This window comes from Buceros rhinoceros, unplaced genomic scaffold (assembly GCF_000710305.1).
Source record: "Buceros rhinoceros silvestris isolate BGI_N320 unplaced genomic scaffold, ASM71030v1 scaffold37053, whole genome shotgun sequence".
Lineage (NCBI taxonomy): Eukaryota > Metazoa > Chordata > Aves > Bucerotiformes > Bucerotidae > Buceros > Buceros rhinoceros.
The window spans coordinates 9828-20442 of NW_010406035.1; the positions used below are offsets into that span (position 1 = coordinate 9828).

General features: G+C 43.8%; 1 protein-coding gene across 1 annotated transcript in view; it reads left to right on the forward strand.

Annotated features, from left to right (window-relative positions):
- DESI1 (desumoylating isopeptidase 1) overlaps positions 1-3543 on the forward strand; it is a gene marked incomplete at its 5' end in the record, with an annotated part of 4387 nt that extends 844 nt beyond the window's left edge. Inside the window, 4 exons of the mRNA XM_010133940.1 lie at positions 250-319; positions 940-1049; positions 1835-1957; positions 3103-3543. Coding sequence (XP_010132242.1) covers positions 250-319; positions 940-1049; positions 1835-1957; positions 3103-3196 — 397 coding nt within the window. The remainder of the gene's footprint in view (positions 1-249; positions 320-939; positions 1050-1834; positions 1958-3102) is intronic.
- Positions 3544-10615: the final 7072 nt, after the last annotated feature.

The window sequence follows — 10615 nt, forward strand, 5'->3', positions numbered from 1 at the left end:
TCTTCCGATGCTTGGGCACCTAGCTAAGCATCTTCCTTCACAACCACTTACAGAGTTACAGCAGGCTTGATAATCATTCCTCCCATATCCATTCGTATCCCAGCAGATCCTGTTCCTACTCACAGAAACACATTGACCTTTTTCTTTGTTAATAATTCATGACATCTTTGAGCACACAAATTTACTAGTAATGTATGTGCTAGGTTAAATATTTCCTTTGTTTCACCTGTTGTTTGTTCTCTGTGGCAGGCACACCTCCATAATAGTCCATAAGGATGAGTTCTTCTATAGCAGTGGAGGAATCACCAGCTGTCCACCTGTAAGTTAAACTTACTTTTCTGATAAGATAATTTTGTAATAGGGTTACCTGATCAAAATTGCTTGTGTCACTGTCTTTTAGAAAGGCTTCTGAATTCAGTCAGATGTGGCTGCTTGCCATGGTCGCCCAAGGTATCTGAGCAAAAGGGAGCATGGACAGTGGGTTTAAGTCCAACTAAATACAGGCTGGGTGTTGCTTCTGCTGGTAGAGTCTGTCTGTCCAAGACACCTTCTGCAGCTGCATTGCCAGAGTGACACCTTGTCATGCAGACTTGGTTTTACATGCAGACTTGGCAACTCAAGGCATCCTTTTTAAGATTTAAAAAAAAAAAGTCACAATGCTTTGTCAGACTTTTCTGTTCATGGAGAGGCAGAACAGATGGACCATTCTTCTAAAGCTTAGAGGTTTCAGCACAAAGAGCCAAGTATACAAGCTGAAATGTAAGCTGCCTGATCCTTCTCCTTCTCTGAGTGCAGAACAGGGGAGGCCAGTATTTTTTGACAAATATACTAAAAGTTCCTCCTTTTGTGCCTGGACAAGCCACAATAGCTTTATTCAGTAGAGTCCTCCAAAAGAACTCTGTCCATTTAACATTGTGTTTTGGCTGTTAATTTTTACAGGGAGGGACACTTCTTGGTCCCCCAGACTCAGTTGTTGACTTGGGGAACACTGAAGTCACAGAAGAAATTTTTCTGGAATATCTTTCCTCTTTGGGGGAATCCATGTTCCGGTAAGTAGTAGCTTGTACTATAAAATCTGTATAACAAAAAAAGTCTTTAGGGCAAGGCGTGCAGAATGGAGGAAGGTATTAGGAAACCAATCCCACTTATAAAGCTTTGTCTGCTTAGTGTATTATTTGGTACTGTCTAAAAATGAGACTGGAACTGATGAACTGATACACAAGGAGCTACCAGCTAGGCAACCCTCTGGTGTGCCAGCCTTCAGCTAGGCTGGGAAAACATTCTGCCAGGAAGTCTTTCACGCTGTTTTTTGTAAAGTGGAATAATGCCTGAAAGGCCTTTGAGAGAATCACCAGGAAACATAGCGGCACTATATGAAATATTTCAGTAAATAGTCCTTTGCCCCATGAGTCATAGGTGAAGTGTTGTAGTAAAGCTGCCAACTTTAAGATAAGTCAAAGCAAGGTCTTGACTGTTGAAGAGTCTAGTCTACTTCTCACAAGAACAGGATCAGCATTTAGGATTCTGGCTATATTTCAATATCAATAATTCCTGATTTGTCATTTCTCAGTATTCCTTCTGTGGTTTTAATTGAAGAAACCTGACCTCACTTACCCTCTCCAAAAAAAACTGTATAGTCAGCGATACAGAGAGATGTCATTTTCCACCCTGTTTCAGTAGAATTTGAAGGTGAATCGATGCGTATATTTTACCTGTTTGCCTTAGAATTCTTTGTGGGATAAAAAGTACTAATGTAGGGGTCTAAGTTTTTCTGCTTGTTAGATTTATCTCTGAGTCTGTCTTTCTATGTTTGAATTCTTTTCCTGTGGCACAGAGGAGAGTCTTATAACCTCTTTGAACATAACTGCAACACCTTCAGTAATGAAGTGGCACAGTTCCTGACAGGAAGAAAAATCCCTTCCTACATCACTGACCTTCCAGCTGAAGTTCTTTCCACGTGAGTATGTGTGCTGCTCCTCCGTGTAGTGTATTGCTTTATACTAGTGCTTAAATGTTTGGCAGAGCCAGTAGTACCAGTTTCTGCCGTCTCCCTCTGAGAACCAGCATAAAATTAAGGAGAGGATGCTATTTGCTTTACTTAAACACTTACAACACTGTACAAGTGCTGACTGGCACTGGCATTACTAAGATGACAGGAGAACGTTGTTCTTCTGCCTTTAACTTAAACTAGTTGTTTTGTGGTGGTTTCTTATGTGACCAGGGAAGTGTAGAAATTTTCAGAAAACAGTGCAAGTTGGTTTTTTGTCTTACAAAACTGGTATCTGTTAAAGGTCACTTCTCTTACTCTAAGCACTGTAATTGCAGTGGAGGTGTTAGCTTTGCTTGCGAAGAGGTAGAGGAGATGTAATTTTAAAATTAATGCTGCAGTTCTAAAGCTAGGACTGGATGGGAAAAGCGGGTATGAAAAAGAGGAAATGAAGAATTTGTGCCTGGTAGTTCCTCTCAACTTTTTTTTTTTTTAAATTCTCAGATAGTGAGGATCACAGTTGGATCATTTGAGCTCCATCTCATAACAATGGTATACCACATTCTTTGGGAGACACGTGTCTTCTAGCCTGGGCTCTTAGTGCTTCAGATCTCTCAAAATCAGATGAAGTCTCTAACAGAAGGAGTCATATTGAAAGATAAACCAGGTGCTACAGATTGCAACTGAAATTATTCTGTGAGTGTGGAACCATTGTCGTACAAAGGAGCTAGAGGCTATTCTTCTAGCGGTCTTTAGTAGTGATGTGGTTCTTAATGGAGCACTGCAGTTGCATAACAGGGATTTTGTTTGCACACTTAAGTAGAATGAACTACTAAAAGCCAGTTTCGGGTGCACTATTACCACATGAGCAGTCTGGGCATGTTAGGACTCAGAACTGGCTTATATAAAACCATGTTTAAGGTTCTTAGTTATTGAACAGTAAGCTGTCTTTAATAGGTTAGTTTGCTTTAGTTTGTAGTGGAAGTCTGTTCTTCAAATTTGCTTCTGTGATGTTGGTTTGATTGCACTCTAGGAAGTGTGTGCGCTTAGTAGTAAACACAAGAAGTTACTCATCAGATAAACTATTTGAGATGTCTATTTCTTTGCCTTCTCAGACCTTTTGGACAAGCTTTAAGACCCTTGCTGGACACCATCCAGATCCAGCCACCCGGAGGAAATATCATCAGTGGACATAATGGACAGAGCTAACGGGAGTGACCCAGCATGCCCAGCCTCACCAGGCCTCTTCCTTTTTAAACATGAATCTACCAGATTTCTATTTTATAATTTCCCATCAGAATTAACTTTACAGAAGTTACAAGTCAAGTTTTAAATTTCCTAGGGAGAGGGTTTATCAGGGTGCATGTAAGACAATGCTACCAAAAAGATTGCCATAATTTCTAATAGCACTATACTAATTCATAAAGATCGTCTTGTCCGAGTAGGCTGACGCTTTCTAAGTAACTACTGTGCTGGTAAGTGGGAATTAATTCCATGAGCATTCAAGGGCCCTTTACACAACTTGGAGTTAAAAAGGGGATGTCCTAGCCATCCCTTGGAGGCTTGCATCTGTTTTTCCTATCACCGCCTATGTTCTGGGGTATTTATTTGCTGAAGTCTGTAGGAATAAAGACAAAGAAAGTATTGTTAGCCTAGGAAGCGAAGGTGTCCCAGGATTAGTGTTCTGCACATTTCATGGATATTATATAAATTGCTCGGGGAAAAGCTGAACTGATGAGAATATTTGCAGTGGCATAGCTGTGTGGAAAATGTGATAGAGCTGAACTGTGTTGTCAGTGTCACACTCAAAAGTTGAAGCTTTCAATAGGACTAGCTGTATGTGGGAGGAAGGCTGGAACTGCAGGTTACCAAGAGCCTCCTAATGCTAGACCCAAGAGTTATGGAGAAGTACCAGCTGAAAGAACAGTCTCTTGAGCAGAAGTGGTGGAAACAAATTTCAGTGAAGGTAAAATGAAGTTAAATGTTTCTTTTTCTCGCATGTAAGCTTATCAGCAGATAGACAGAATCTTGTTAACTGTTTACCTTTGCATAAGAGCTGGGTTGTTCAGTTTTTTTTCTTTACCAAGCCAGAGTTACAACACAGTAAGGCAGGAATAGCACAGCAACTGCACAATAATGTGAGGTGGACCAATTCTGCCTTCAGTATATAGTTGCAGACACAGTAGGAGTTCCAGCGTTCTTTGATATTGCTGTTCTTTCCAAAGCAGTCAAGCACATCACAGAGAGGGCTCTGCTTAAGTGTAAGAGAAATGAAGCTTTTCTGTGGAACAGTGGAGTTTATTGGGATACATGCAGGAGCAGTCCTGTCCTTAAATTGGTGTTAGTTTGTATCAGTACTATATCACCTAGTTTCAGATTCTTAAAGCTTTGCAATTACTTGCAGTGGAAAAAGATCAGGGCAATGAAAGAATAGGCACACTGATTTCTTTTCATGCATGTATATACACTATTTTCCTGAACAATTTTGTAGTGGTTACAGTTAGGAAGGAACACAAGACAGACATCAGAGAAACCCCAGAACATCGCTGATGATCCATAAATGGGGATTGCATGTCCCAGATGCTGCTGAAAAAAGCATCTATGCAAATGTGTAGCCCTTTGTCCAGTGCTTTGTTGTGAAAATTATTGCTGCAAGTTCAGTCCCGCATCTCAGACTTCTTGCACTGGAAACTTCCTGCATACCTACAGGAGATGTCTTTGCTCTTTCTCCTGCAATAATACAGTTAAAGTTTCTCATGCTGTTACTCAGTGTGGACTATAATGGTTCATATTTTTGAGGGGATGGAACAGGGGGAAACTGTCAAATACTCTTGTTGCCCTGCACCTTGTGGAGTCACTGTGCAACTGGAAATAGGGTACTGTCAGTCCATTTTGCAGTTTTGAGTGTAACTGCTCTCACTGCACAGCAGTGGCCCTTGCAACCCAGAATGCTGTTTTTTTTCTTGTCATTCTGTGCTTGTGCCATCAGCTTCTCCATAAACATTTCATTTGATGGACTGGACTCGGAAACACCTGTAGCAGTTAGTACAGATCGGTATATACAAAAGCTTTCAAGCTTTCCCCATCAAAATATCCTATTTGCAGAAAGCATTCTATAGTAAAGTATGAACGCCTTTTGATGCTTCCGGAGGAAGGACTGGTTTTCTGCTAACCATAGCTTAGTTTTCCTGTTTAGTATGTATGTCCTCTCCAGTCTTTTCCCGTACCTGTGAAGAGTAACCAGCCTGTCACCTTAATACACACATGGCTGTACCACAAAATGCTGTAGCATGTTAGAGATCTGGGCACAGCTGTGGTTGCATGTCTTTCGGCAAACTATTACTTCAGGTGTAGCTGCCTGCACCTGTAGGTGCCACGGTTTCTGCCCCATGCTCTTGCATGATTATATCCTTTGTATGTTCACTGCTTCAGAGGTCCCAAGCCTGGTTTCTGCTTGGCTGCGGCCTTCTGGACTTTTTACGTGCTCTCAGGAGGCAGGAAGGAAAAGGAAGATGTTCACCCTATGCCTTTTGCAATCTGCCTTTTGCCCTCCTGAGATGATGATGTTACTTGAAGATCACCAGGTAAAATTTCACTTGGCCATACTCTGTTCCCAGTAGCCAGCGAGCTCCTACAGGGTCACTGCTCTGTGGCTCATGGCAAAAAAAACGTAGGAAGGAATCCTGTTCGCTTGGTCTTGCTGGATAATGAGACCACTGTACCCTGTAGGCCTCTTAGGAAACCCATTTTCTCCAAAGATGATTATGCATAAATTGTAGGACTGTGCCCCCACCATTCCCCCTGGCCATACCTACTCATAGGAGTATAAACCAGACTGAGAAGCATATAGAAGGGTATGTAAGTGACAAACTTCAGCCAGAGGATGAAGGAGCTGGTAAAGGAGCAAGGAAACTGAACTCCTGAAAGGGACCAGAACCCTTTGCCCACACTTCCTAAGCTGTCCTGTATTGCTGGGGTTCCCCTGTGCCATTTTAAAAAATGTTAATAACACCTTTAGGCAGAAAGTGATGTTTTGATTTATTTGTGGGTTTTTTCTATTACAATAAAAATAAATACAGTGAGTTTTCCTCTTTGAATCTCTGTGTCCACACCACTGCCCAGTGAATCCAACTGCCCAGAAGTAGTCATCTTCAATCTTTCCAAGCTGGAAAGTGCAAGACGAGAAACTGTCTGAGCACTTTGTGCCAGATTCTGCTACGGGAAGCACTGGTGGCTACTGCCCTTTGCTAGAACTGGTCACTGGCAATATTCTTGTTTGAGAAGATTGTCCTTTTATAAGCACTCCTGAGGCTTGACACAGGTTGGATGAGGTGAATGAAGGCTGGACAGTAGGTGTTCTGTCCACATGGGTTTTGAGCAGCCCTAGCTCATCCAAATATGCAAGAGTGGAATGTTTAATGGCTGTTGTTGAAGAGGCCCAAGAGGGCTTAAACACAGGAAAAGACTCCAAGCTTTTCCTTACTGTCTTGATGCTGCTACTTTCAAAAGGGGAATAAAAGCAGCTTTAAGAAGTAGACTTCATGTCTGGGTTCCTCTGGAACTGCAGAGGGAATATTGGCAAGGATTATTTAGCACTGCACATCATAGCCCTGCCAGTGGGCTGTTAAGGAGCAGAGGAAATACCCAGCTCTGGGGAAGAACTGAGTTCTGCTTGGTTCAGCCTTCTGAATGCTTATCAGTGGCACCCAGATGATAAACCACACAGCTTGCTGCTTGTGTAACAGTCTGTGGCAGTGTAATACAGAAGAGGACTTGTAACAGAAGGGGGCTTTAACAAAGATTAATGATTGTGTTATTTTGGGCTGTGTTATTCAGATACGCTGGTTTGCTATCAAGTACCAGAACTAGCCCTGCATAAAATACCTGGGAACACATAGAAAAGGAGAACTTTGACCTTAGTGGTGGCCCTAGAGAGAGTTTAAGCCAGTGCTTGCAGCCACTTACCTTCTAAACTTGAAATTAAATATTTGCCCTTGCTGCTGGTAACAGAGATTTTATTCATGATGACAGCTGCTGCCTATCGGAGGGGCTGTCAAGGGAACATATCAGAAGTGGTTTAAATGCAAAGTATTAAATCACCGAAAAGAGCCACAGAGGCCCTGTTGTCGGAGCTAACCCAGATGAAGGAGCAAGCACAGCTGCATGCAGCTGTGCACTTCACCAAAAGGCCAACTCAGACTCTCAGGGAAACCAAGATGGCCCAAGTCCTCACCAGCTGATACCAAATGGCAGTTGCGGTGTTTTGCAGGGATGTTTTGACTCAGAGTTTCTAAAGCAGCATGACAAATACGCTGGAGAAAGTACAGCAGGTAGTTCAACTTTTGGAGAGCTCTCCTGGTGGCATAAACCTGATGACACTGTATACTGTGCAAAAATGTGAACAGTGGCCCATATTTTAGCAGACTTCCTAGTTCTGGGTAGTGCCCCGAGGTGGCACTGCTGCCTTGCAGCACAGGGATGCACTTGAGCCCAGGGAGAGCAGCTCCTGCTTTTGGGATGTGCAGAGTAATGTCAATGCAAGAAGCAAGGAGGAATGTCTCTCTCAGACAAGAGAGCTGCAGGTAGGAGCAGCCAGGAGACAAAACTGAAGAGCAGCTTGGGCTACAGCGAGAACCAAATGCCGCTACAACGCCAGGGCTGCAAAAGGAGTGAGCTGGGAGATTTTCCTAACACCATGTCTCTTCCACCCAGATGTAGGAAGTCTCATCCTCGTATCATGTTGTGGTTTATGAAAAATAAAGGCTGAAGCCCCTGAACCCCTGGGAGTTCATCGTGTATCTGACCCTGTTGTTGTCTTCTAGGAGTCCTGGGCATTAGCTTGTTAGCATGGGAGAGCAGATCTTCAGCTTCTGGTAGTCAAGCAACCCGAATCCATGAAGGCATCTTTACTCATTCTTCAGTATGCCATGGTAGACATGCTTTCAAAGTATTCGTATTCTGGAGTAAGTGTCCACACATTAACTGATGAGGGATACATGCAATCACACCCAGACAAGCCCTATAAATGTGCACAACACTAAACCGAACTAAAAATTCAGCACCTAGTTGCATACTAAGCTACAAAGCATCTGAGAAAAGAGTCCAGCATTCCAGAGGTGGGAGTTCATAACCAGGGTCTGATCCAGAAGGCCCCAAAGGTGGTGATTTTGCCGGAACATCAATGCCAGGGCAAATACCACTTGCAATACCCATCCAAGACTGCCTGACTCATGTTGTGAAGGTTATTCACAGAGCAGTGTGGAAATAGCTATCCTGGTGACGTTAACTGGTGGACACAGTAAATGCCTGCCCCAGCAAGTAGTAAACCTTGTCCAAGGCAGAGGTAAATTATTGGTAAACCTTGTCCAAGGCAGAGGTAAATTATTGGTAAACCTTGTCCAAGGCAGAGGTAAATTATTAACGTCGCTTCTGTACGAATCATCGTTTCATTGAGAGGGAGCAGGAAAATCAAAGCCTCGAGCAAAAAACAGAATCCGTGAAGCCACCTGAATGCTTCATTTTGAGAGGGATCTGGTGGAGAACTGGAAAAAGGGGTTGCACAGTATTCTGGAAGCAAATAATACTGAGGAACAAAAAATCAGACTGTAAATGAAAATCTCCCCCTGGTTCCAACTTAGCTCAGCACACTGAGCACCACAGAGGGAGAGAAGACAAGCTAACTGCTGAGCAAAAAGCACTGAATGTTCCACATAGGTTGTTTCTGATGTCAGAAAATAATACAGGAATTATGGTAGGAGATGGCAGCCTGGCAGGCTGTCCACTGTAATGTATCAGGCCTGCCTAATACGGAGCCATGTGAATATGATCTGACCAGATGGTCTGATTAAATCCTAAATGACTCGTGGGGTAACTGCTAAATGTGTCAAAGCAAAAGTTACTGCAAGAAACAGATTTGGCTTTGTGCAGAGGGGTGGAGGCTGAAAATTGCACTTCTCCAGTTAAAATATTCACTATTAACAGGATCCCGTTAGAAATGCAAGGGGAGACGCAGGGACTGACTAGGTGAATGAGTTACCTTGAGAGGGCCCATCTGGTAAAAAAAAAAAAAGTGCATACATGGCAATTAGTATGTACAGATAATTATCTGAAAGGATGTATTAACAACCATCTGAAATATTTATCTATGAACTAACAGGTATCATAGAAGACAGCTAATTCCTGAGTGTCTGCTGTAGACACTGATAGGAGGGAATAGGGAAGAAGTAAATCTGCTCAAGGTTTTCTTATACATCAAGTTCTGTACTTTATTGCTAGTTAGGAGAAATTCACAGAATCACTTCGGTTGGAAGAGATCTTAAAGATCATCGAGTCCAACTGTTCACCTGGCACTGCCAGGGTCCCTAAATCATGTCCCTCAGCACCACATCCACACGGCTTTTAAACACCTCCAGGGATGGGGACTCCACCACCTCCCTGGACAGCCTGTTCCAATGCTTAATGACCCTCTCTGTGAAGAAATTTTTCCTGATATCTAACCTAGATCTCCCCTGGCGCGACTTAAGGCCATTTTGTCTTGCCCTGTCACTTGTTATGTGGCAGAAGAGACCAACCCCCACCTCTCTACAACCTCCTCTCAGGTAGGTTTAGAGAACAGTAAGATCTCCCCTCAGCCTCCTTTCCTCCAGACTTAACAACCCCAGTTCCTTCAGCTGCTCCTCTCTGGACTTGTCCTCCAGACCCTTCACCAGCTCTGTTGCTCTTCTTTGGACACGCTCCAGCACCTCAATGTCTTTCTGGTAGTGAGGGGCCCAAAACTGGACACAGTACTCAAGGTGTGCCCTCACCAGTGCTGAGCACAGGGGGACAATCACTTCCCTGCTCCTGGTGGCCGCACGCACCTCACTGCATAAACCGGAAGTGCTCTGGTGTGGCGTGTAAGGTTAACTGAGCCTCAGTGACACTCTAATTACAAATACTCATTATTGCAGTGTTAGCTTTAGCAAAGGTAAAGCCAAGAAGGGCATCTTCTCTAACGTCCCCTTTCCTTAAAACAGGATGCTTTAATGCCAGGATGCTCCTGGCCTTCTTGGCCACTTGGGCACACTCTACGGAAGCTGGGAAGGATAGAATGAACAGCTGTGGCCCCGGAACTTAAAAGGACATAACGAGGAAGGGTATCTCCCCCAAACAACCTCTGAGACCTTCATGCAAGCGCAGATGATTTTGCTGACGCTGCACATTGAACCGTGCAGGTGTGGAAATCCCGCAATAAACATGCATCAGGTAGGAGGAGCAGTTGTATTAGATAGGCAGAACTTTGTAATTTCTTTGGTGTAAATACGGCACAGGACTCTCTTAAGGGCACACTCGATGTGTGGGTATTTCCCACCTAGCAGCCAGCGCTCAATAATATTGCAGTTTCTCTTCTCTAACTTTTGGTTTCGAGAGTCTTGATTTCAGGCAACAAATACCTGCTGCTCCTGTGCCTTTCTTTCGGACACAGAAACCCCCCGAGGAGCTGGGCTTACCAGGCAGCTCAGTGCAGCCCCCCAGCCCCTGACTGCAGGGGGGCACTGCAGGAATACCAGCGAACGTGGAGACACCCCGCCCTGCCCCTGCCCGCTCCTCCGGTAGGGCTCTAACCCGCGGGGTGTAAGGGAAGAGCTG